The sequence below is a fragment of the Pollicipes pollicipes genome, unplaced genomic scaffold, assembly GCF_011947565.3.
Source record: "Pollicipes pollicipes isolate AB1234 unplaced genomic scaffold, Ppol_2.1 Scaffold_4881;HRSCAF=5763_pilon_pilon_pilon, whole genome shotgun sequence".
Taxonomy (NCBI): domain Eukaryota; kingdom Metazoa; phylum Arthropoda; class Thecostraca; order Pollicipedomorpha; family Pollicipedidae; genus Pollicipes; species Pollicipes pollicipes.
The window spans coordinates 43,149,395-43,175,177 of NW_023596576.1; the positions used below are offsets into that span (position 1 = coordinate 43,149,395).

The 25,783-nt window shown below is 51.3% G+C and overlaps 1 protein-coding gene and 1 long non-coding RNA gene across 4 annotated transcripts; one reads left to right on the top strand and one right to left on the bottom strand.

Annotated features, from left to right (window-relative positions):
• On the bottom strand, window positions 1-4,266 carry LOC119101532 (uncharacterized). Its single transcript, XR_005094574.1, has 3 exons — window positions 4,021-4,266; window positions 1,616-1,815; window positions 1-137 (listed from the first exon to the last, which is right to left on the bottom strand). It is a non-coding gene; the product is annotated as an uncharacterized LOC119101532 (long non-coding RNA).
• Window positions 4,267-4,617: 351 nt separating this feature from the next.
• LOC119101002 (cell division cycle protein 123 homolog) lies at window positions 4,618-17,511 on the top strand. Of its 3 annotated transcripts, none has more exons than XM_037224240.1 (10): window positions 4,618-4,639; window positions 5,766-5,897; window positions 6,790-6,949; window positions 7,652-7,861; window positions 8,126-8,240; window positions 8,524-8,646; window positions 10,326-10,449; window positions 14,039-14,237; window positions 16,738-16,838; window positions 17,234-17,511. In XM_037224240.1, exons 2-9 carry the CDS (start codon window positions 5,812-5,814, stop codon window positions 16,783-16,785), a joined length of 1,065 nt encoding a protein of 354 aa, XP_037080135.1. In that variant the 5' UTR covers window positions 4,618-4,639; window positions 5,766-5,811; the 3' UTR covers window positions 16,786-16,838; window positions 17,234-17,511. The 3 variants fall into 3 exon arrangements, with proteins under 3 accessions (XP_037080135.1, XP_037080134.1, XP_037080132.1); XM_037224239.1 differs by lacking the exon at window positions 4,618-4,639 and adding an exon at window positions 4,656-4,818; XM_037224237.1 differs by lacking the exon at window positions 4,618-4,639 and adding an exon at window positions 4,856-4,985.
• Window positions 17,512-25,783: the final 8,272 nt, after the last annotated feature.

The following is a 25,783-nucleotide window of genomic DNA, read 5'->3' on the forward strand; positions in this document are numbered from 1 at the left end:
CGCAGGTCCGATGTTGAGATGCTGAGCGCGGCCATGGAGACGGACAACGGCTGGTTGAAGTGACGGTGGACGGCTGGAGTCACGGAGCGCGCCCGCCGCGAGGCACGGCCGCCGTCCTCCGACTCCGACTCTGAGTCCTGCCGGACAGTGACAGTGATGTACAGCTGGCAGCGCGCACAACAGCGATACAGCATGACGCAGTGCAGAGCGGTCGACCACAACAGCATAAACAAAATAATCCGGCACGAGTGGCGATACGAGGCGCCGACAATCTCAAGCGCTGTGTCACCTGCATTTTTACGCCCTTTGTCTTCGTTAACCCCGACCACCAATGCCTTTGACACAAAGACTCTGCATACTGTTTGGTGTAACTATGTTCATGTTTCCCGCCGGCAAATGATGACGCACCATCCACACAGAGCACAACAGCCTCGCCACAACGAGAGTGCACGGGTCACCAGCCCTGGAAAACCCCGCTGTGTGCACATGAACAGCCACTAATGCTCGGACCCGGCTGATTCCGCACACTCAGCATCGGCGCGATAACCGGGGGACACAGGGGTGAGTCAGAGATGGCCTGATCAGCCGGACCGGCCGCCGTGCGACGATAACGGCGGCCAGCGCACCAGCAGCTAGAAGGCAGGCGTGTAGATGTGCCGTATCCGGGGAAGGGAAGGATTATAGCATTTGACCCCTTTCTGAACCGCAGGGCTACGAACCATGCTAGGTGAATACACTGATAAATGTTGGGCTTCGTTCAATGACACCGCATGGCTTACAATGCTACCAATCCAACAAACATAAGCAGCACTAAAAAAGGCCGAATATTTTGCCTAATAAAAATGGCAATTATTAGGCCGCAGGCACACGCGTACATGGACCACACAGTTGTCATACGCGCGTAGTGCCCCCATCACCCCACGAACCCGACTCAAAGGGAATCGACCCAGGGATCGAGTCAAACCTCTAGGAGTCGGAAACAGAGCAGACTCAGCACGCACCCTTTCGCTCGAAGTCGCGGTCAGAATCGACATTGCGCTCTGCGCATCCGATTCTGAATCGATCACGCTTGAACCGCAGCCGGGCGAACTTGAACTTGAACGTACTTGAACGGCAGTGCGAGCGGCCGCCGCCCGCTCCCTGTGCACAGCAGGCGGCGCCGGAAACTCGGTGCGGCGGAGGGTGAGGAACTTACAGTGGTCCTGCCTAGTGGCATACACCACTGAAAAAGATACTGTCTATGGCAACTCCGTGCCTCCGTTCGTCTACCCCCAACAGACAGTTCGGGTATGTTGTTTACATAATAAGTAAGCTAGCGACATAAACATTGTGGATTGTCGATGTTGAAACACAGATTTCTAAGATGCTCCAAGATGCTAACCCGCTCCTTACCTTTCAGCCCAGTGGAAATTTCACTATATATATATATATACCTAGTTATATTAGAGCCCATGGAAATATGCTAACCCGTCGTGAATGTTCGGGCTCTGTCAGGTGCGTAGCACACACCCGACAGAGCCCGAACATTCACGACGGTCAAACTCTTCGTGGTCAGGCAGCGGAACGCCACACTGAAGCAGCTGACAGAGTCCAGCAGGGACAGGAAGCCACTTACCCTCATGGCACTGCTGTGGCCTGTGGTACAGTCTGGTGTCGTGCAGTCTGCTGTCGTGCAGTCCACCGTACTTCAGTCGGCCGCGGTGCAGTCAGCTGTGGTGCAGTCGGCTGTGGTGTAGTGCCCTCTAGTGTAGTCCTGTGTGGTCCAACTTCCAGTCAGCCTTTGTGGTGCTGGTACTGGTGCTCCTTGCTGTTGCACTGCAAGGAAAGGCCTGTCATCAGCCAAACACAAACACTCACAATTACACACCCCACTACATGAAACAATGAAGCCATTATGCATCAGGGTTGGAAGTAATCCAGACCTGCTGACACAATGACATTGGCTGACAAAAGAAATGTTGTGGGAATTGAACCATATTTCCCAAACATCACCTGACTGGGGCAATGGGAATAGAAAATGTCAGAACCTGCTGTGTAGGAGCCAACCATTTAGCATGCTGCACAAAAACAAGAAACCCAGGTTTCATTTTTTAGTTACTGCAGGTCAATGAACATTTTAATTAAGCACACCTATATTCAGAACCAGCATGCAACTTTGATGTTTGATGTACCATCAGGAGCAGTCTGCATGCATGTCCTTGACTAACATAAAGACCTAGTCAAGGTGTATGGAAGCATTTTCATGATGGTCTGTTTCAAGAAGGGGATATCAGGGATAGGGAAGTGAAAGCAAGGAACATCATATTTTAGCCCAAAAAGAATCTGCAACATTGCAGCACCCTGGTTATGCATAGCAACAACTGAAAAACTGCTCTTTTGTCTGATAAGGAAGACCAATCAGCAGCCAAGACTTGGAGCTCTTGGTCATGCCCACTTTGGGACCAATGGAATTCTAGATGAATCTGCAGTGGAAGGAACTGATCCATAGCAAGCTCAAAGTTCCCAACAAGATGGCACTGCCCAAAGACATAGCACTGCCACACAGCACAGCACAGCACAATCACTTGGTCTCAATCATTTAATTTTTAAAACATCAATTTCTCAAGCACCTGATCACTTGCTCTCTTGGCTTTGTGGCAGGTTGTCATCCCTCCACACATCCTGCTGTGACACATACATTTCTGTCAGCACATCACTCAGCAAGGTGTGGTGCTGTGATTAAATCATCTTATCATTGATGTGTGATGATCATGATGTGACCATCATGTGCACAATGTGGTGTGATTATGTGATGTGAGATAACCATAATGAAGGTACTCAATCTGGATATCGATACTAGATGATTGTATCACTGGAGTATTTGCAAAGTGAATGGAACTCATTGCTCTCAATTATTTGCACAGAAATTGGTGCCTAGAACATTATTGCTGGCATCTTGAATGACTGAAAAATACTTGGGGCATTTATTCAATGACAATTTTGGAAAGGAATGATCAATGTACAGATGTCAAGCATTAGTCTGATGAATCACCTATCTAAAACAAAGTTGCATGCATTCACCAACTCAATATATTGCAGGGCTTATGCAAATAGCAAACTTGCTATATTCCTATGCATGACTATGATATTTATAATGCATGTATAACTGTGTAGGTTGTAAAACCAGAGATGTACAGTAAGACTAAAGAGACATCCCTTTATCTTATAAAATCATCTTCAGCTTTTGTACCTATGTCCCACCAAGTTCCCACACTGGTAAACAAGTCTCCCTTCATCTTTGGTATCAGTTTGTATTGCAGATAAGTACATGCTGATGGGTAAGTGCTACCTGGTGCAGCATGTCTGAATGCCATGATTTGGGCTGCCACTTACTTAACAATAAGACTATGAATGAGCTGAAGATGATGTATATGCAATTGTAATTATTACACATGATTGAGAGCACAGATGTGTGCCTCACTATAAGCATAGTAAAATGTCAAAGTCACTGATTGAAACTGGAAGTTCAAAGGCGTAATGATCTACATTTGCCTCCATTATATCATAGATGTTTTCATAGCTACCATTTTATCCCATTAGACTGAGTATGCAGCTGTCCTTACAAGCTCTGTAGTCAGACTTTCAACCATTCCATGGAAGCACTGGCAAAAATAATGCACAAGCTGAGAAGTTTGTGGCAGCTCGCTGAGTTTGTGGCAGCTTCCACTGCTCGCTGTGAATAACATGTTGTTTTATCACATTTACATGTTGTAAATTTCATAAAGTAAAAACATAATGCAAAATGATGCATGGTAAATTCAGTTCCATTCTGGCTGTGATGAGCACAAAATCAGGGGTGATAGGTAGTCATTATATCACAATCAGCTTTCCTGTAAAACCATTGAGATCATCTTCTCCCCTTGCCAGATCACCAGCCTTGCCCCATGCAGGAAAGTTAGTTGTCCCCTTTGAGACATGATTGGGCCTGTCCCAAACATCTCATCGACTTGTGTGCCACCTTCTGCAGACTGCTGTACTTACCTTCTCATCCATCCGCAAACCATTTTCCTTGGATTATGAGCCCGTCTGTTGTCTTGTTACTAGGCAACGCTTGGGTAGTATTTGACCAATTTTGCCAGATTTACGATCAGATTCAAAAACAGGCACCGGTAGACGAAGATCACATGGCATCCCTACATTGCGTTTCGCGCAGGGATCAATTTCGGGGAACTACAACTACCGCAATGCCCCTGAGCCACCGACCTCTGCCCCTCGGCATCGCCAACAACGACCGTCGTCGAGAAATATGTACTACACCTTCGCACTAGTTACAAACTACCGATATGACGGACGTGAAGGGCGATAACATAAATAGCTTTACGTTTAAAGAAGCATGTCAAAATGGGCATTACAAGTTAAACAAAAAATACGTAATAAAAATTATTTGACATTCTAAGAAAGTTTTTATCATAAAACACATAGGAGACTAGCTATGCGAGCTCCAATGTTTCATTTTAAGTGAAATAAAATAATGATTTATGCCTTGATTTTAGCCCAAACCCAGTTCTTTGGTACACGGATGAAGGGGGTTTATGACGCAGATGGTTCGGTTGTGGCGTACAATGTTCTGCTGTGGAGCCGAGCCCCTCATTTGAAACGGGTGAGATGTGGGTGGTGGTTGTATGCTAGGGCCCCAAAGCGTCACAAGTTTCCATTGACATGAAACTCTTTGGGATCCTAGATTCACCCATTGGGTTCAGGCACAAGTTTGGGCTGTAGTCTGTGCCTACCAACATCACTGTGCATTTGTGTTTTACAAGGAATGTTTCACATTTCGAGGTATCTAAGCAATCATCAGATATGATTAAACATGATCACTTGTAACTATTGGTATACTTTTAAGTGGATGAGACTGCTCTAGGAAGCAAAATTTTCTGTTAATTACATATGCTTCCCAATGTGTCATGTTTTGACAATGTCAATTTCATTTCAGTTCAAAACCCCATGTGAGTGTTGATTGCTCCCTTTCATGCTGGTTGAGTACTGGGTATGAATCAGTTGAAGGGCCCTATCAGCATCGTGTCATTTTCTAGTGTTTTGAATGAATTAGCTAGGTTTTTCCAAGAGGAACTTGTGTAATTCTGTCTCCTTATGGTATGAGCATATGATTCCAGCTTTATAAAGGCACTTATGAGCCCAACAACTACCTGAGAACCAAAGCATCAGTATGCTTACATTTTGTCCCCAGTTTGAATATAATGGACTAAAACACTGCTTTTATTGGTGTGCCACCTCCAGGGAGATGAAAACCAGGATACCAGGGATAGATATGACCAACTGACCATCCAAATTAGGACTTCCATTGTATTTGGCCAGTTCTGTGTTGTAATCTTACATGGGACTTGGTGGCTGCACTGTTAGCATGTTTCAGCACAGCTGTGTTGCTGTGCTATGTGTACACCAAGCAGGCTGCTGGTGAGACTGTTGCTCAACAGGATCATTTTAAGCTCTTGATCACATGGTATGGTATTGGCTCCATTCAGAAGGTCATGTTTTGCATTTGTTGTGATTCTTAGTTTACAGATGTACCTTTCTGAATGCTTTAAACTATATTCACATATATGGTAAGTATATCCTCCAGACAGCAATAACACATGCTGTTATTATTTGTAAAACACCTGACTACCGCCAAGTTTGCCAGTTTAGCAAGAATGCCACACAAATGGGTTTGTTTGCTTGTGCTACATATAACTATGTTTTCATGCAACTGTACTAACTCTTTCCAGATTATCAAAAGATTGTATACCAGCCAACTGCTCTGACTGCTTCAAGATGGAGCATACAAGAAAAGTTTCTGATGTGCTGGCATGCTCCTTCAGCAGCTGGTATCCATTATTTGAGAAAGTTACCATGAAAAGGTAATGCTCTGTCACATGTATCAGCATATCAATGCTGACTACATATGAGGTCAGATTCCACTAGCATTTTTGGGATTCAAATGCTCATGAAAACTCAAGACCAGTGGAAACCATTTATTTTATTTGTCATCCCAGTCCTTCTGGGAACCAAACCTTACATTTATTTATTCAGCATTTTCACTCAGATGGGCATTGCATGTTACTCTAGGCTGGAGTACAGGATGTGTTGATGGATCTGTGTAGGCTAGTTGGGATATTATTCATTCAGCATCTGTGCATAGAATCATGGGCAGAGTTTAGATCTGCCTCCTGCCAAGAACCTCATCACCTGCCATAGTGATTGGTCTGAGAGGTTATGACATTAAACAACCTGAGGTGTTGCATGTTTTGTTGAGCCCCATCATTGTCAGTTGTTCAGGCACTCAGCTTCTGAGGCTATATGGTGTGGCCTGCCTCTCACCTTGGTTGGGGAATAGCCACTGCAGGAATCAAACCCTGTACCTTTGTTTTCCCAGATGTTCAGCTAGGCCACTGTGCTACCAATGCCCTAAGCCCCATCATTGTTGGCACCAACACTGCAAAGTAAACTGCCTCATCAATTGCTATGCTGCAACACAGTCACCAAAAATCAGGGGCATGAGACCATGGTGTATAGCATGAGCATTGCCACTCAGTAGCATGCTGGAGGGTGGTGTGTGACCTTGTGTCAGTCATTCTGTAATGCAGGGTGTGACCTCATGTGAGCCACTTTGTAATGCAGAGTGTGAGCTCATGTTAGCCACTCTGTAATGCAGGGTGTGACCTTATGTGAGCCACTCTGTAATGAAAGGTGTGACCTTGTACCAGCCACACTGTAGTGTGGCATGTGACCTCATGTGAGCCATTTTGTCAGCGTGTGGCTGCCGCTGCCGGACGAAGTGGCGGCGTACGTGCGCAGCGACGGCACAGTCGTTTCGACCGAGGCGACGCACGCCGACACGCAGACCGACAGCGAGGACGAGGAGGACGCGGTGGACTGGCACGCCGCCGAGGAGGACGCGCCGGAGCTGCAGGTGTGACGCCCGCTGGCCCGCACGGCGCCTGTCAGGACGAGTGACGGGGAGGGAATGGGGCGCGGGTGAAGAAATGCACTTCCAAACGGGCGAGGTTTGTTTGTTGTATGTGCCTTCAATATTGTGGTGGTGGATTTGCGCTGGATTGTCACAGACGTGATCGCCGTCACTGCTGTTGGCTATGAACTATCACACCTAGTACCCGTCTGGCCGTGTCACTGAACACGTGCCATGGATCGGAATCGCTGCCGACATCTGACGGCCTGGTACCAGATTGTCACTGAACACGTGCCACGGATCGGAATCGCTGCCGACATCTGACGGCTCGGTGCCAGATTGTCACTGAACACGTGCCACGGATAGGGAATCGCTGCCGACATGTGACGGCTCAGTAACGAATTGCCATCACTCCTGACCACTACCGATCTGAGACTTCCACTGATCATTGATCGCTACAGACTGGTGACACCTGCGTGTCCGTGACATCTGCCGATCCGGAACGGCTACCGATCCCTGACCTCTGACCTTCCGTGACTAATCTCGTGTGAGTGCACCAGCCCGTGACGTCCCGATGTGTGATATCTGCGGGCTTATGATTGATGACTGTCCTCTATCCGGGACCGATCCGTCACCGAACGAATTTGTGACCTGTACCCCTCCACGATCACCGCCAACCGGTGACCCCCCGCTGTCGTCCGGCAGCGGCCCGAGTTCGCCTCGTTCGACACCGAGCTGCGCGCGGCGCTGGCGGCCGTGGGAGGCGCCGCCTTCGTCAAGCTGAACTGGAGCGCGCCGGTGGACGTGCGCTGGCTGTCGGTGGGGCGCGCGCTGCGCTCGCAGACGCCGGGCGACGTGCACCTCCTGCTGCGGGGCTCCGACCGGCTCCAGCAGGACCTCTGTCAACCGTTCCGGGTCCGTCCGCCGTGTCATGGCTCATGGGGCTGTCGCGTCGGTGATGTCGAACCCGATTGCTCGGTTGCCGGCGTGTTCTCAAGTGGCGGGCATCGTTTGTCCAGGTCGTTGGGTGCCCCTTGTTGGGGATTCCGTGGGACGAGCGTTTGATGCGGCTGTGCGGTATGATCGGGTGCGCCGCGGTTCGTCCGTCCGTGCGCCCCTCCCCCCCCCCCCCCCCCGCCGCCTCGCCGGCGGCGGCGTGACGGCGCGGTCGGCCGGCAGGACTGTGCGGACGGCCAGGGCGCCTCGGTGACGCCTCTGCTAGTGCTGCGCCGGTGGCAGGACGTCAGCCCGGCCGCCGAGTTCCGGTGCTTCGTACAGGCCGGCCAGCTGATCGGTGAGTGGGGTGCCGTGGCCCGGCTCGGCTCACGCAAAGCCCCCAGGGTCCGCGCGCAGCCCCCGTGATCGCCGCCTCGCTCGAGTGTGCTGTCGGGTACTGTTGCTCGTGCTGCGGATAAAGGCTTCTTCCAGGCCAGCATGATTGCTTGCAATTGTTTGTAGCGGAAAAGCGTCATGATGACCGAGTAACGCCCCGTTGTGGTAGAATGGAAAGTAACCGAGCGCTCTGGTTTTGATTATATGTTATCAGTGCGATGTTTAATTCCACGTCGCTATTTCAGCAATATCGCAGCGTGAAATCAGTCAGTATTTTCCTCATTTGGTCCGAGATGCTGCCGGCATAGTTACAGACATCTCAAGTTTCTTTAAAGAGCATATCCAGGCCAAGTTTCCTCTACAAAACTGTGAGTTTCGTTCAGCTGTCCCGGTACTCCGTGTATATAACACAATTAATTACACACGCCTGCAGCGGTCGGTCGCGTACTGTATACTCTAATGCGTTGCGTGCATGTGAGTGCCATTCTAGTGATTGCTCTTCTTTACTCTGTGCATGTTTTGTTTGCACACATGTACACAGGCAACCTACTCACATTTTCACGGACCTTTCGACGTGCTACGTGACACTTGCAACGAACATCGGGTCCGTAAAAACCCAAGATTTCGTACACCAACGGGGTACTGCCTTATTGTCTTGGTACAGGAAATGTTCTACATTTGAAGATGCTTAAACAAGAATCAGATATGATAAAATAAGCTTACTTACAACTATTGGTATACCTTTCATTGTGAACGACTCCTCTTGACAATGGAATTCTCTGTTTCGTACATATACTTCCCAATTCGTCACTGTGTGATTACGTCATCGTACCCCGCACAACATTGCTTGAGAGCTAATTTAGGGCCAGTATGTCTGGAAATCGTGCTCACGAAGGCTAGGTATGGACGACTCGATTTTTTTTTTGTCTTGATCGCCGCATGGTTGATGGAATGACATAATTGGAATGACGTTATCTCAACGCCATGGATACCTCGGTGACCTTGAAATGGTCTTCTTGTCTTCATCTTTGCGGGCGTTCAGCTCGGACAGACGGGTTTATTCCCAAGAAGGTCACGGCGGAGAACTTCACAGAATGATCTTCAAGATGGCTATTTCAGTTCAAACCCCCATACAAATGTCGCACACTCCCTTTAACATAGAGCAGAAAGTGAAAATGCACGCATTCGGAGCTGATGGGGCGGAATGTTGACCGGCGTGATGTCACTATGGCCCGAAGGAGCCGACCGCGGTAGGCAATGTCGCCCGAGGCGACCTTGAGCTGCCATTACTCACCTAGGTCTGCCCTGGGGCTAAACATGATGTCGCGGTGCTCGGCATTCCGACCTATTGCAGAAGAAGCCGTGGCATTTTTTTCCGTTACATGGTGTTGCTCCATGATCGGCATCAGTCCATCGGGCGCGTGTTACACAACTGAGCAGACCGTCCTTTAGAAGCCCGGTCCGAGCCAGAGGCATTGCCGCCTGGCGTGCTCGGACCGCCATGCTCTCCTGTTGTGAAAACGAGCAGCCGGTCGCCAGTCGCGACAAAGCCAAATGCTGTATTGGTCACATTCGCCAGCTACGTCCGTCGCTGAAGCGCAGATGCACCCGAATTTTTTTGATTAGATTCATTGATAAAGCTTGTGCTTTTTTCCATAGCATGACATAACAACGATAAGTAGTCGAGACTGGCAACTTATACGACACGATTGCTACGTCACGGTGCGACGATGGGGCGGAATACTGGCCGGCTTTCTCCATTGGAAACATCTTCGTCATGTAAAACATTAGGTCAGGAAAGCTGCCGATAAATTGTGCATTAGGCTGAAACCCTTGTATCGTAAGGATAGTTACGGTTTTTGACCTCATGGCCACGCATGGAAACAATTGACTCCAAAACTGGTTTTGACATCCCATTTTCTGAGACATCCCGTCTTTTGTGCCTTGTAGTACTAATATGCGTACTTCGCAGCATTCTTCTACGTACAGCTTGTACCCTTTTGCTCCTCACACCCGGCAAATGTTCAACGAATCTGCCGTGTTGCAGACGTCTTTGACGTGTATCGCCCCACAAAAGACCGCGTACGTCTGCTGGACTTCAGTCCTCTGGCGCCGCCCACCGACCCAGCCTTGTTCACCTGGCCACAGCTGCGGGGCGAACATTGTCTCAGGTACGGAAACGGCAGATCTCAGGCACGGAGACAGATTGTCTCAGTTACGGAGGAGGCAGGTCTCGGGTATGGAGATGGCAGCTCTCAGGAATGGAGACGGCAGTTCTCAGGTACGGAGATGGCAGGGCTCAGGCACGGAGGTGGCAGGGCTCAGGTACGGAGACGGCAGTTCTCAGGTACGGAAACGGCAGATCTCAGGTACGGAGACAACAGGTCGCCGCACTACCCACGACATAGGTAATGTACATGCAGGTGTGGTACAGCCCTTTGTCTCCAGCTACCGCCAGGAAAATAGGTGTTGGGGATAGAAGTGTTTTGTCTGCTCGTGTCATGTTGAGGTTATTTTGGTGCAAGTAAGCGATGCATTTACTTCAATTGTACAAGTTTTTTACTTTTTTAAGGCCGAGATATGGAAAATGGTATTCCAGCGTGAATGAGCCTCATCGCTGCTTCATTGCGCCTCGAGGCCCTCACACCACCCTGCTGGGTAATTATTTGTTGGCCATCCCGTATTTCTACATTCGTGAGTATCTCTCGTCTCGGTACCGTCCCCCTGACCCCCCCCCCCCCGTGCCGTGACAGGTGTGAGTATCTCCCGTCTGTGTACCGTCCCCTTGACTCTCCCCGTGCCGTGACAGGTGTGAGTATCTCCCGTCTGTGTACCGTCCCCTTGACTCTCCCCGTGCCGTGACAGGTGTGAGTATCTCCTGTCTGTGTACCGTCCCCTTGACTCTCCCCCGTGCCGTGACAGGTGTGAGTATTCTCTCCCGTCTGTGTACCGTCCCCTTGACTCTCTCCCGTGCCGTGACAGGTGTGAGTATCTCCCGTCTGTGTACCGTCCCCTTGACTCTCCCCGTGCCGTGACAGGTGTGAGTAATCTCCCGTCTGTGTACCGTCCCCTTGACTCGCCCCGTGCCGTGACAGGTGTGAGTATCTGCCCGTCTGTGTACCGTCCCCTTGACTCTCCCCGTGCCGTGACAGGTGTGAGTATCTCCCGTCTGTGTACCGTCCCCTTGACTCTCCCCGTGCCGTGACAGGTGTGAGTATCTCCCGTCTGTGTACCGTCCCCTTGACTCTCCCCTGCCGTGACAGGTGTGAGTATCTCCCGTCTGTGTACCGTCCCCCTGACCCTCCCCGTGCCGTGACAGGTGTGAGTATCTCCGTCTGTGTACCGTCCCCTTGACTCTCCTCGTGCCGTGACAGGTGTGAGTATCTCCCGTCTGTGTACCGTCCCCTTGACTCTCCCCGTGCCGTGACAGGTGTGAGTATCTCCCGTCTGTGTACCGTCCCCTTGACTCTCCCCGTGCCGTGACAGGTGTGAGTATCTCCCGTCTGTGTACCGTCCCCTTGACTCTCCCCGTGCCGTGACAGGTGTGAGTATCTCCGTCTGTGTACCGTCCCCTTGACTCTCCCCGTGCCGTGACAGGTGTGAGTATCTCCCTCTGTGTACCGTCCCCTTGACTCTCCTCGTGCCGCGGCAGGTGTGAGTATCTCCCGTCTGTGTACCGTCCCCCTGACCCTCCCCGTGCCGTGACAGGTGTGAGTATCTCTCGTCTCGGTACCGTCCCCTTGACTCTCCCCGTGCCGTGACAGGTGTGAGTATCTCCCGTGTGTGTACCGTCCCCCTGACCCCCCCGTGCCGTGACAGGTGTGAGTATCTCCGTCTGTGTACCGTCCCCTTGACTCTCCTCGTGCCGCGGCAGGTGTGAGTATCTCCCGTCTGTGTACCGTCCCCCTGACCCTCCCCGTGCCGTGACAGGTGTGAGTATCTCCCGTCTGTGTACCGTCCCCTGACCCTCCCCGTGCCGTGACAGGTGTGAGTATCTCTCGTCTCGGTACCGTCCCCCTGACCCTCCCCGTGCCGTGACAGGTGTGAGTATCTCCCGTCTGTGTACCGTCCCCTTGACTCTCCCCGTGCCGTGACAGGTGTGAGTACTCCCGTCTGTGTACCGTCCCCTGACCCTCCCCGTGCCGTGACAGGTGTGAGTATCTCCCGTCTGTGTACCGTCCCCTTGACTCTCCTCGTGCCGCGGCAGGTGTGAGTATCTCCCTCTGTGTACCGTCCCCTGACCCTCCCCGTGCCGTGACAGGTGTGAGTATCTCCCGTCTGTGTACCGTCCCCTTGACTCTCCTCGTGCCGTGACAGGTGTGAGTATCTCCCGTCTGTGTACCGTCCCCCTGACCCTCCCCGTGCCGTGACAGGTGTGAGTATCTCCCGTCTGTGTACCGTCCCCCTGACCCTCCCCGTGCCGTGACAGGTGTGAGTATCTCCCGTCTGTGTACCGTCCCCTGACCCTCCCCGTGCCGTGACAGGTGTGAGTATCTCCCGTCTGTGTACCGTCCCCTGACCTGACCTCCCCGTGCCGTGACAGGTGTGAGTATCTCCTCTGTGTACCGTCCCCTGACCCTCCCCGTGCCGTGACAGGTGTGAGTATCTCCCGTCTGTGTACCGTCCCCCTTGACCTCCCGTGCCGTGACAGGTGTGAGTATCTCCCGTCTGTGTACCGTCCCCTTGACTCTCCTCGTGCCGCGGCAGGTGTGAGTATCTCCCGTCTGTGTACCGTCCCCTTGACTCTCCCCGTGCCGTGACAGGTGTGAGTATCTCCCGTCTGTGCACCGTCCCCTTGACTCTCCCCGTGCCGTGACAGGTGTGAGTATCTCCCGTCTGTGTACCGTCCCCCTGACCCTCCCCGTGCCGTGACAGGTGTGAGTATCTCCCGTCTGTGCCGTCCCCTTGACCCTCCCCGTGCCGTGACAGGTGTGAGTATCTCCCGTCTGTGTACCGTCCCCCTGACCCTCCCCCGTGCCGACAGGTGTGAGTATCTCCCGTCTGTGTACCGTCCCCCTGACCCTCCCCGTGCCGTGACAGGTGTGAGTATCTCCCGTCTGTGTACCGTCCCCCTGACCCTCCCCGTGCCGTGACAGGTGTGAGTATCTCCCGTCTGTGTACCGTCCCCCTGACCCTCCCCGTGCCGTGACAGGTGTGAGTATCTCCCGTCTGTGCACCGTCCCCTTGACCCTCCCCGTGCCGTGACAGGTGTGAGTATCTCCCGTCTGTGTACCGTCCCCTGACCTCCCCGTGCCGTGACAGGTGTGAGTATCTCCCGTCTGTGTACCGTCCCCCTGACCCTCCCCGTGCCGTGACAGGTGTGAGTATCTCCCGTCTGTGTACCGTCCCCTGACCCTCCCCTGCCGTGACAGGTGTGAGTATCTCCCGTCTGTGTACCGTCCCCTTGACTCTCCCCGTGCCGTGACAGGTGTGAGTATCTCCCGTCTGTGTACCGTCCCTTGACTCTCCCCGTGCCGTGACAGGTTGAGTATCTCCCGTCTGTGTACCGTCCCCTTGACTCTCCCCGTGCCGTGACAGGTGTGAGTATCTCCCGTCTGTGTACCGTCCCCTTGACTCTCCTCGTGCCGCGGCAGGTGTGAGTATCTCCCGTCTGTGTACCGTCCCCCTGACCCTCCCCGTGCCGGGACAGGTGTGAGTATCTCCCGTCTGTACCGTCCCCTTGACCCTCCCCGTGCCGTGACAGGTGTGAGTATCTCCCGTCTGTGTACCGTCCCCTTGACTCTCCCCGTGCCGCGGCAGGTGTGAGGAGCCTCCACCGGCCGGCTCGCCGCTCTGCGCGCCGTGCGCGGCTGCCGGCGGCGTGCTGCCCGTGTTCCAGCACATCGCCGACGAGGAGGGCATTCAGCGGGCGCCGTTCGCCGACGCCGAGGTGCCCTATGACGTGCGCCATTTGGCTGAGGCCGGTGGTGCTGCCGCGATCATCAGCCTGCTGCGCAAGGTGAGCGGGCTTTGGGGTCTGGTGGGGCTTCATCACGGACTGCTTGCGAGGAGCCGGCTGGAAGGCGGTGCAGGGAGCTGAGAGGTCTGTGCGGATAGGGTAATTATCCTGACTGTCGTCTTCTTCTGACGTGGTAGTAGGTCTGTGAAGTTTTGGCCAGTTTACTCCCAGGCGTGGTCAGGCATTAGGGAGTCATAAGAAGGAATGCCTAATGTCTAGCTTTCCGTGATGTGCTCATCACAAACCCGTTCCCTTCCTGGTATTGCTGCGATCGGTACCAGGGTCTTCTGATTGCTAGTCCATTGCTCGACCGACCGGGCCAGCCGGGAAGGGCGATTTTTTAGTGATAAGAGTTGCTGTCATTCTTGTCCTGGATGTTTGGTGATTTTCCGCAGAATTCGGTGCCATACGGGGCTGGCGTCTGTGCTTGGCTTAGTGATGGTTTTGTTAGCCAATGTCACGTGTGTGGTCTATGTGATCTTGTTGACTTTCCAGCATTGCCCTCAGTCGATTGTGGCTATCTTATCCCATGCCGGTCGGTGATCGCCGCCTGACCACACCACACCAGACTAGAGTCTACCCCAGGTGGTTGCCTTTCTGTTCTCTTCCAGCTTGCCCTGTAGAAGGCGACTTGTCCTTTCTTTGTGGGATCCGCCATAGCTGCGTGTTGTGCGTTGTGTGCATTTCTTCGTGTCTTCCCCAGACGCCAGTCGTCTGACTTTGGTGGGTGTTATCCGTAACGTGGAACTTCTTCTGAAGTCTTTGCTGATGCATCGCCTACAAATATTTCGTGTCCTTTTGGCAAGTCCTTATTGTATGGTTATTATCCCGCTTGTTGAGCATGCCCTTCGGGCTTGCTGTCTGTGAAGCCGTTTGGGTGCCTGTCCCTGCGGAACGACTCGATTAGCTGATTTATTTCTCTCTTCTTAGTTGCGTCATCGTTGCTGACATCTGCGTGGTTCTCAAAGCATCTCTTAATGTCTGTTTTTTTAATTGAAGGGAATTTTGAATTCGCTTCTGCGATTGTTTTGATGAAGGCATGCTTTCAAAATGTGAACGCATCTATATCTCCATTCTTCTGTTTTTTTTTTCTCCGACGCATAAGGGTACTGCTACTGTCTTAGCCATGTGAATAATGTTCCTCGCAGATGCACTTAACATTACATCTCATGATGCCTGTCTTTACTGTGGCCGGTGGGTGTGCTCTTGCTGTCCGGCACATCGATGTCCTGAACCTGTCGGGGTTCTCTCGACTTGTACATCTGGGGACGGTAGCCTGTTCTTGTCTTGGCGCTCCGTGATTAACCGGATGGATGGTCGCAAGCTGGTGATGAGGTCCAGGAATGTCGTTTCATTTTCTGCTCTTACAAGAGGACGAAGGTGTCGTCGACGTACCGTTGCCATGCTGAAGGTCCCCGTGGTGTGATTTCCTTTCCCATATCTTTTAAATCCTCCATGTGGATGTTGGCAAGCACCGGTGACATAGGTGATTTCATGGCCATTCCTTCGGTTTCTGGTAGCATTGTTTGTTTAGCCGGCACACGGTCGTGGTGGCAAAACGTGAGCAGCTCCATGATGTTGATTGGGATGCCTGTTCTTTCCACGATCGAGTCGTCGTTATCCAATATGCTGAGTACAACGGTTATGGCCTGATGCGTTGGTACGTGCGTGAGCAGGCTCACCATGTCGAGGCTCATGATTTCTGTGTCAGGTGTTGGTCACATGTCTTGTTCCAACGAGACCAAGTGGGCTGAGTTCTTCGCGAATGGTGATGACTTCTTACTAGCGGTTGATTATCGTAACCAGGAACTGGTGCAGTGGATGGCAGGATGAACCTTGACAGCTGACAATGCACCTTAAGGATACGGTGGTCTTGTGTATTTTCGGTGGTGCAAACATATGTACCAGTTGGCCGTGATGTTGATTCGAATGTCTAAAGTGAGCACCAGCCAAGTTTCCTTTGTCCTTGTTCTTGTGGTATGGTCCTTACTGGTCTTGGGGCTTGTGGTATAGTCCGTACTGTTCTTGGGGCTTGGGGTGTAGTCCTTGCTGATCACGGTGTGTTAGAAAGGTCCTAACCCCTATCATCGTTATGTCGCAAGTTGAGTGCAAAGGGCAGTTTTATGCGTAATTTATGGTAATACTTCCGCATGAATTGTGTAGAGGTAAAGATAGATGTGGTGGAAGTTTTGATTCGTGTCCAACTAGTGTGATCATGTTTGTGCTAGGCGCAACGTAATCACGGTCTTAGTATCACAAATAGAACGGTGTTTGCGTCGTGAGCTAACGTGCGGTATTACTAGTCAGTGCACTGCACGGTGAAGTCAGTGTGCAAAGGTGATCATGATGTTCCAGGAGCGCATCATATCGCATGGAACGTTCGGAACGGGAAAATGTTTGGTGGAAAAGCCTGTGAACTTGCCAGTCTGGCGTACCACAACCTGCCTGCCTCATCTGTCTCATCGTCTGATCTCATGATCATCATCCCATGTCTCCTCAGAGCCAGCTGGGAAAGTCTGACGGCAGCTCAGATGAAGAGGACGGCTGAGGCCGGTGCCGTCACCTGGTGACCAAATAGCGCGCGCCAGCGCTGCTGCTCAGGTGCGTTCCTGGGCAAACTCGGGGAGGGTGATGCACCTACATTGGTTCCGGTGCGATCTCTCAGTTACGTCCAGGTGATTTCCCTACCTTGGTTCCGGTGCGATTTCTAGGCACGTTTCAGGCGCTTTTCCGTGGTGCGGTTCAGGTATAGGGCCAGGAGGCCTGCTTCTGTGGGCTTTTTTCTTCGGCAAATGTATTGATTATTTGTATGCGGAACAAATGCCCTTGATCAGCGCCGCCAGTTTAGCTCATGATGAACAGTAGTGTGCGCAGTGGAAGTATTCGGGTAACTTATTTCCATTGTTAAGGCCACTATGAAAAGCCAAGACATTATAACGACTTACAAACATTGTAAACAGGCATGGTTATCCTTGACCCAAGCGTGTCGTTTGTAGCTGCAGAGTCGTGACGGAAGACGGGGACTGGCGGTGGCACAGAATGGGCACCTGCACAACGGCGAAAGGACTATCTCCAGTGTTCCGGAATGATCAGTGCCTTCGTTTCCATCATGCCGTCCTACCCGTAAAACCATGGCCAGTTGGTCGATACGGTCATGAGAATGCAGCGCAAAGATATACGTGAACCTTGTTAGGTGATAAATATTTGATGTGCGATCATTTGGTGACCAATGAATATCAGACGCATTTTTGTGAGTGTGTAATAAATTGCAAAGGTATCTAATGAATGCGTGTCCATACCATGTCTCCCCAACGGATGAATCATTTACATAATCGGAATTCGTGTACGATACAGATAACATAGACAATCGCACAATCGCACAGTCGGTGTCATTGACCGCCCGGAAAGCTATCTGCATCTCATCGCAGGCCTTCACATACAGCAAAATGATGTAGTTTGCGTCATTGCCGCATGTTCGTGACTGCTTGAGGAAATTCGTGCGCTTTAAGTGATAAATTTGGCAGCGGTTAAAGGTAATCCTGTAAAGCTCATCCTCCCGCGGGAACATGGTCTTTTTAAGGTAAGCCTCACAAGTATCCAGTGGGTCATGTGTTGTGCTAGAGTGTACCCAACCAGGGGTAGCTGTGCAGAATAAATTAAGGTACCGAGCAACAAAAAAAAAGCGAAATTCACCCCCCCCCAAAAAAAAATTCGTCAAAAAAGATTTCTCCCGCATTTGGTCCACTTCCTTGTCAAAACTGGGAAGCGCTAGGAGGCGGGAGCCCCCGCCCAGCTGAGAAGAGAAGAACAACCCACTCTCCGGTCACGTGCGACCACGCAGCCATCGCCATGAAGAAACATGGTGATCTTTCGCAAGCATGTAACTATCAGGGATGCCCGAAAAAGACCAGGTTTCGCTCCTGACACGAAGATCAACAGGTCTAAAATCACTGCGGCGAGCCGAGGGCTCCCAAAATCAATACAGAACTTTATATTAAAACGTTGACATCAGGTATACGTTTTTCATAAGTCACGAGCGTTCCATTGGAGGGGATTTCCTTGTCCACGGTCACGATTGTCGATACCTATTCACTCATATGTGTTGATGTTATTAGATAGTGTTCTACATTTGTGTGGAGAATGAAAATGAAATCGCCACTTCCAAGATCATTCAATGCAGTTGCCAATCCTGTCCTTCACCCCTTTAGTTTTTGAACTAAACGTCTGCGAGTATGTGCAGACTATTTTGGGAAGACTATTTTTAGGTTACCCCGGTATCCATGACGCCGACATAACGTCATTCAATTAAACTGACCATACGGCGATCAAGGCCAAGAGCGACATAGCTTTCCAGTCGTTCATATCTGGCGTTCGTAAGCACGATTTCCAGGTAAAATGGCATTCAATTGGCTCTCAATCCATGTTGCAAAAGATACGATGACGTAATCAGTCTCCGGCGTAACGTGGCGCATGTTTGCTAGGAGGTGAAATTGTGTTATTTCGAGAAGTTTTCAGCATTAGCAGCACGCCAGTAGTAATAAGTCAGCCTTCTCCATCACATCTGCTGCTTGCCCCAACATCGTCAAATTTAGAACATTTCTTTTGAAACATCTGCTCAAAGTTTCGCTGTTAAATTACGTGAAGAAAACTTGCACGGACATTTTCCACTCCTCGGGGAAAATGCGTTTAAATAACTCGGCGTCGTTTCGGGGTTCAAACTGCAAGTACAAGTGACCACAGCGCATTTTTACCTGCTTCGTGATTAGTTATGTAATGCTACTGGGCATATCTGATTTGCAGACCACAGGAGCGTGGTTAAAAACTGCATGTGCAGACTCCCCTCTGTTTGGAAAAAGTGGTTGTTGTGTCATTTCCCATGTCCTTAGTTCATTTGTTTTCTGTCGTGTTTGGTGACTTCGTTTTGTATTACTTTTATCGACTGCGTCATATTGAAATCTTTGTCATCGCACCATCGGAACTCAAATCATCTTGTCTCGGTCCTCGCACATGTCTACGTAACCAGAAGACCGTTTGACTTGACGTGAGCTTTTTGAGGATGTGTCCGTTCCGCCACATTGGTCCTCGTGGAACAGTTGTCGTCTACTTTGCATGGCTTTCAGTCCTTGTGATGCCTATCGATATGATACAGCGACCTAGTGGTCGAACCGACGCAAACGTTACCGGTGAAGACAGAGAAAAGGTGATGAAGACGGGCGGCGTGCTTACGTCAGCTCTGTGGCCGTCTGAAGGAACGAGACGCTGCGTTGTTCGCTACTTCGTAACGGGAAGACGCAATAGTCTCCCTAACGTCACCTTGATCGAGTCGGCCATGGAGCACATCGAGAACCTGACGTGCGTGACGTTCGAGCGGCTGGCGCCGCGCGCCGACTGTTTCGAGTACGCGAAGGAGCCGACGCTCTGCTTGACGGCGGAGGATGACAGCGACGCGTGCTACAGCGACAACGTGGGCAGCCAGTGGGGCGGCGATTACGGCTCGGTCGCTCAGGTGCTGCACGTGCCGCATGCCTCCTGTCCCTTCCACGAGGGCGTGCAGAGCCTGGCCAAGGCGCTGGGCATGCTGAATGAGCAGCAGCGCCGCGACCGCGACGAGACGCTGACGGTGATGGTGACGGCGGCCGGCACCGACCGGCTGCTTTTCGCCCAGGGTCAGACGACCGCCTGCAGCGACTACGGCGACGACACGCCTTACGACCTGCTCTCTGTGACGCAGTACGACACGATTGGCTCGACGTTGCGCCACGGCTCTTTCGGCGGCCGGCGCTCCCTCGAACACGGCATGGTGATGAGCGTGCGCAATATCAGGTAACGTCAGGTGCGTGCCATTCGGCGACACGGGTCGGGATTCGTCGTTCAGGGAGCAGGAAAGGGAAGAGGCATCTGTATTTGTGTGACATTACAACTTTATTTTTGTGGTGTTTGAAAAACACCAATGAGAGAGTAAACGTTGGGAGGGACAGTCACCAATGTTGACTTTTCGAAATGTGCTCATTTTTGTTTTGAACCATCTGTCGCCATTTAAACGTTAACAATATTGTAAACCAGAGACGAAAGTTTCGTTTATGAAAGGTCAAAATTACTAAAAATTACGTCCTTGCCATCTGCAGACACGGTTTAATATCACATGCGCTTGTAAATTCTTTGCCTCTGTCTGCGATCGTTACAGACGACCATTACCAGAGAAGTGCATTTTCTCGCCTTCGACAGAAACCAGTGGATGCTGGACTACAAGCTTCACCGCCACAGGGGCCTGTCTGTCCTCGACACACTGGCGCTGAACCGGGCGTACGACTGCGCGCGGCAGTGGAATTGCACGAACCATCCGCCCTGCCAAAACGGCGGTTACTGGGACCGCCACTGCCAGTGCCTGTGCCCGCCGCAGTACGCCGGCCAGCAGTGCGCCAACCACATCTTCAAGCCAGGCGGGGAGGACCCGTTCGGCTCCAGCTGCTCGGTGTCCGTGCGCAGCCAGACAACCTTCTCGCTGGCCGAGATCGGCCTGGTGGACGAGCATGAGCCATTCTACGCGTGCGACTTGACGGTGCTGGCGCCGGGCTGCATGCGGCCGCTGATCTACGTCAACACCAGCTCATTAGCGCCGCTACGCTCCAACGATAACCCTGACCTGAAGGTGGGTGGCTCGCCCGGCGCGCCGGGGTCACTCACCACCGGCGCACCGGCTCAGGAGCAAAAACACATCAAAAAGAGGGAGAGGTGGCCAGCCCCAACCATTTACATTTTCAAGACTTTTCCTTCTTTTTTCACCGCACGGTTAATGCCAAACTTAAACGAGAAGTGTGTTGTTAGTGCCAATTCTCCCGTTCCTACGCGCGTGTGGCTGCTAGCTAGCTCAAACCAGACACATGCTGGCGTTGGCTGCGTAGGAATTTAGCAGGAAGCGTGCTACGCTGCAGTGCCCCGGATGTGTGCGGTCAGAGGCGATGGTGCGACCACCATCTGCGCCGTTGCCAGCGCGGCCTTCTTTCTCCTCATGTTTTCTAGGACAACAACTGGTGTGAGCTGTACTTCACCATCATGCTGAAGCAATCGAAACACGGCTGGCGCACCTACTGCCTCGACCACTTTTTCAACGACGCGTCGCTCGTCTTCATGCCTCGCTTCAGCATCAACAACACGTACGGCTACATGATGCTCACCGTGCCGCGACCCGAGGTGTTTGCATTCATAGCAAAGATCGTCATCAACGTCACGTTCGTGGAGGTGCCCGCGTGTAGCGCTCAGGGTGTCACCAACGACCTCGGCCATGCCGTGATCATGACGCGTCATTTCACGATCATCACCGCCGTTGTCTGCTTCCTGGCCGGTGCGGCGCTCGGCTACATCGCCTGGATGGTGGTGCGCGCGCTGCTGATGGACCACCCAGTGGAGGGCGCGCTGGTTGATCCCAGCGTCACCGCCTCCGCGCTCATCACCGACGTGTCGGGGGACTCGGTGCAGGAGCACTCGACCATGCTGGAAGGGCCGCGGTGGGCGCCGACGCCGGCATCGCCGTCACCACCGCCACCGCCACCGCCACCGCCACCGGGACCGGCCCGGGCGCGGCGCCTGCCACCGATTGAGAGGCCCGGCGAGCGGCCGGCGCCGCGCGGCGCCGCCAAGCTGCGGACGACGCTCAGCAACTGGCTGCGGGCATCGCTCGGCGGCGCTCAAGCGTCGACAGGTCGCGCTCAATCACCGCGGGGCGATGACCGGACGCCTCAGAGTGATATTAGACCGCAGCAGGGCGAGGCTCCACAGCCTCAGGCAGGCTATCGCTCCCCTCAGGAGGGTTATCTCTCCCCTCAAGGGAAATATCGATTCCCTCTGCGAGGCTATCGCCCACCGCCAGCGGATCGTCGACAGGCACCAGAGGGCTCTGGTGGGGCGCAGGGTAGATCCCAACGTACGCAATGGTACAGAAGCAAACCGTCGAAAGCGAAACGTACCGCTAGTCCCAAAGGAAGGGGCGCAGAAAATGTGTCCTGATGACACGCTGGGAAACATGCGATAGACCACACATTGTGTTCGTGGCGCCATCCCTGGTGGCACAGGAAGTACTGGCCCATCTTTGTATCTCCGTGGTATTGGGCTCTGACACCACCGACGGATCCGTGGCATGTGCCACGTCCCAAGCTCATCCGTCGGACACCACCACGTGAAGAGAACGGGCGGGACCGGTTTGTCAGACAGCTCCTGGCGCACTGGATCGATGCCCACGATTTGAGTTGAGTTCGTGGGTTATTTTTATGTGCATAGTGGTGACCTGTTGGCCTTTGGCGTTTTGTATCTATGTGGTCTATGTTGTAACAAATTGCATGGTCTGCCTTTGCAGTTAGATGTTACGAATTCGTGCGAACTCTAATTTGTGAGCAAATAATCTGCACAGCGGGTGACGAAAAATGTCGCAATGTGACCCAGTCGTTTTCGGACAAGTGTCGATGAAGTTATTCGGTGTTGGGCGTTCATACCAGGGCTGCTATCAGAGTAAATAAATTTGTCAGATAGTAGCAAATCTGACTAGGACGCTAAGAATCCGCCAGACTGCCCTCTCCCCATAAACATTGACATCGAGTACATTGACAGATCATATGCCACACGATCTTTGCGTTGTTATTGATGCCAAGCGGAAAGATATATTGTCCTGTGTGCGAGCTTAGTTCTGGAAAAGGAGGAGCCCGAGTCACGCTTCCGAGATCTGTGGTAGCTCTCACGATGCATGCTGCAGCCAGGGAATGGGCGGAAAGCTTTGCGTGGACAGGGTCGTCGTGAAATATATCAAAAAGCATTTGTGCTGTGGTAGGTATAAACGTGCCGTTTTAGAGAGAACGTATTTTTGGGCTCACGATAGCGCATGGCGTCAAAGCAAGTTTGACCACGAGAGCATCGAAGTTGTGCCGTTTGGTTTTTGCCTGCCTCGATAGTCAAGGTTGCCGTCAGTGACAGCGAAACCATCTGAATATCCGAGTCCAAGCGCAATAAATAATTCGGCTGCACAAACTGCCTCAATTCCCTTCCCAGATGGGCCCGACTGCGTACCACCCCCTCCGATTCTTGGCTGCGTGTCTGGAGTCGAATCCTCGGTTGGGTTCTGGGCCAGGCTGCTCCATAATAACCTGAGTTCATTGAGATGGGGAAGTGATGTGTCAGTGGAGTGATGCGTCAACCGGAATCGGAAATTCGGAGAATTCACATTGTTTTTCTTGCTCTATCATGCTGCATACACGTATTATTTTGCCATTTCAGAATAATGAGGTGCCTGAGAATGCTCGATCGAAAGAGATCCCAGTTCTCAACGCACTACATTAGTTTTACGGCCAACTTCCTAATTCCCCTACAGCACTGCTGCCGGTTCCTGCCATATTTCGTGCATCGTTGCGCACTCGTTACGATTGTGGCCCCCAAAAAGGTGGATATCCGTCAAAAAAATCGCGGGATTTGCGAGCCGCATGTAGGTAAATGCTAAGGACCAGGGGACCAGGGTAATACGCAATTGGTTCTAGATAGGTAATACCCACCAGCTGCACTAGAGCTGAGAGATTCCATCAAAGGTAGGCACGGTTACATGACAGTGTGTAGTCCAAGTTTTGAGATACCATGCTATGAGATGCGTGATTGCTCTTGGGTTTGAAGGGTAGGTTGGCTGGACGGTAAGTAGGTTGATTGCCTGCCAGTCGGCAAGCCATGACAGATTTTAACGTGGTCCTGTTGGGGAGAGGTGGGTCGCAATATCCAATTTGGTGCAGCTTTTTAAATTTAGGGGTGAAAGTATCATCTCAAGTGATTTAATTGGATGTTTGGGGGGATGACAATGTGTGTTATGGTCTCCCCACTTGGTAAAGTCAGCTGTAATAATAGATTATGATTTTCTGCCAGTGGCAAGAATGCAATCTGTGCAATGTGCAATGTGTTCAAATGAATGCAATCTGTTTTCATCTTGTTGGCACATATCCTACAGTTTGCAAACTGGCCTGTCTGCATGGCCTGAATGTTGGCCCTCAGTTCTCACCACTTGTGACACTATAAAGTGATGACATTCATTGCTTTTCATATGAATATTTTGCCAGTTAGGCTCTGATATAGGTGTTTGTCACCGTTTTGACACTTTGAAGAGCTCAGCCATCATCATTTGCTAGTTGCTGAACCTGGGCACAAGTTTTAAAGTGAATCATATTTGTTTTTAATGGAGACATCTGCATTTAAACCATGCTATTTTAATTGCTGTCATTTGCTCACTGTTGGTTATCAGATCAGTATAACATGCATAACATGCATATAACAGTATAACATATGATGTCAATGCCACTGTAGTTTCTTGATTCAGAATCAAAGTACATGAGTTATGTTAAAAGATCATTTCATTTTATGCCATTTGGGGTTTTGTTAGATCAGTGAGGATTGATGCAATTTATAGCTTGATTCCAGCTTATGTTTGGCTCAAATTAAGGTTTTAGCTTGGTTCTGAGTCTTCATCATCTTCATGATCAAGGGAAAGGCTGCTGGATCTGTAATCCAGTAGCACTCATGTAACATGTAAGACCTTTCCCATTCCTGTATGGTCAAAAGTCAGAGGCTGACTTATCTATCAAACCAAATGGTCAGCTTGGGTCATAGGTTTAAGGTACATGCAACAAGCTATGTGATCACTCTGTGGTAACTCAATCACTAGAAGGGCAATTTTAGATACCATAATGTTATGTCTGCACTCAATTCATACTCTGAATTACCTTGACCCTTAATCATGATTCTGAAAGTAAGACCTCAGTGCATGGCTGTTTACTGTGGATGGTGTCATTGAATGGCATACAGGAATGTGCCAAATAATACCGCCATCACCCCACAGCCACACCACATTCTTATCAGAGTAAAATACTATGCAGGTGATACAGTTTCCTAACTGGCAATTTTAGACAGGTTGAGCCATTTGGCATTGTTATTGGTATACACTTTTCTTATTAAAAACCCAATTTCCAAATTTGAAGACCCCTCTTTTCATAAGAAATCTTGGTTTTTGGCATTGCTTTATATTTCTACACCAGGAATCTTTCATAGAAAAGTGGAGATTCCCTTTTTACTCATGCAGCATGGGTAGCCAGCAGTCAATCACAGCAATCATGGCCAGGGGACCGGCGCGTCCGGCGCGCCATCTGGCTCCCTGCCAGACGGCCTGGCTTGCTTGCACCAATGCTACCGGCAGTTGTCGGCCCACTCCCATGCCGATCAAAACGATGACACCAGACAGCTGACATCTTTGTTTGAAAGACTTAATCACCGATTTCAGCCTTCTTTCCTCACACCTTATTTCCTCAGCCAGTCTTCTCAGACGTGGCTCGGTTCGCAGCATGCGCTTTGTATGGAGGATTCTACGTGCACAAACACGCATCATACCTTTGAAATGGGAGAGTTTGTGTTTACCCCGACCTAAACCATACGGTATGCATTAACGTTAATCTGAAGAATAGAACGACTCATCTTTGATCTTCGCATCTGGGACCTGTGTCTGTCAGCGATAAACCATGCCCATGTGCAAA

Coding starts and splice junctions, on each gene's coding strand:
- LOC119101002 (XM_037224237.1), top strand. CDS start 4,927: ATGCTTCCCAATGTGTCATGTTTTGACAATGTCAATTTCATTTCAGTT. Junction 6,950..7,651: donor AGGACGCGCCGGAGCTGCAG/GTGTGACGCCCG, acceptor GTCGTCCGGCAG/CGGCCCGAGTTCGCCTCGTT. Junction 7,862..8,125: donor ACCTCTGTCAACCGTTCCGG/GTCCGTCCGCCG, acceptor GTCGGCCGGCAG/GACTGTGCGGACGGCCAGGG.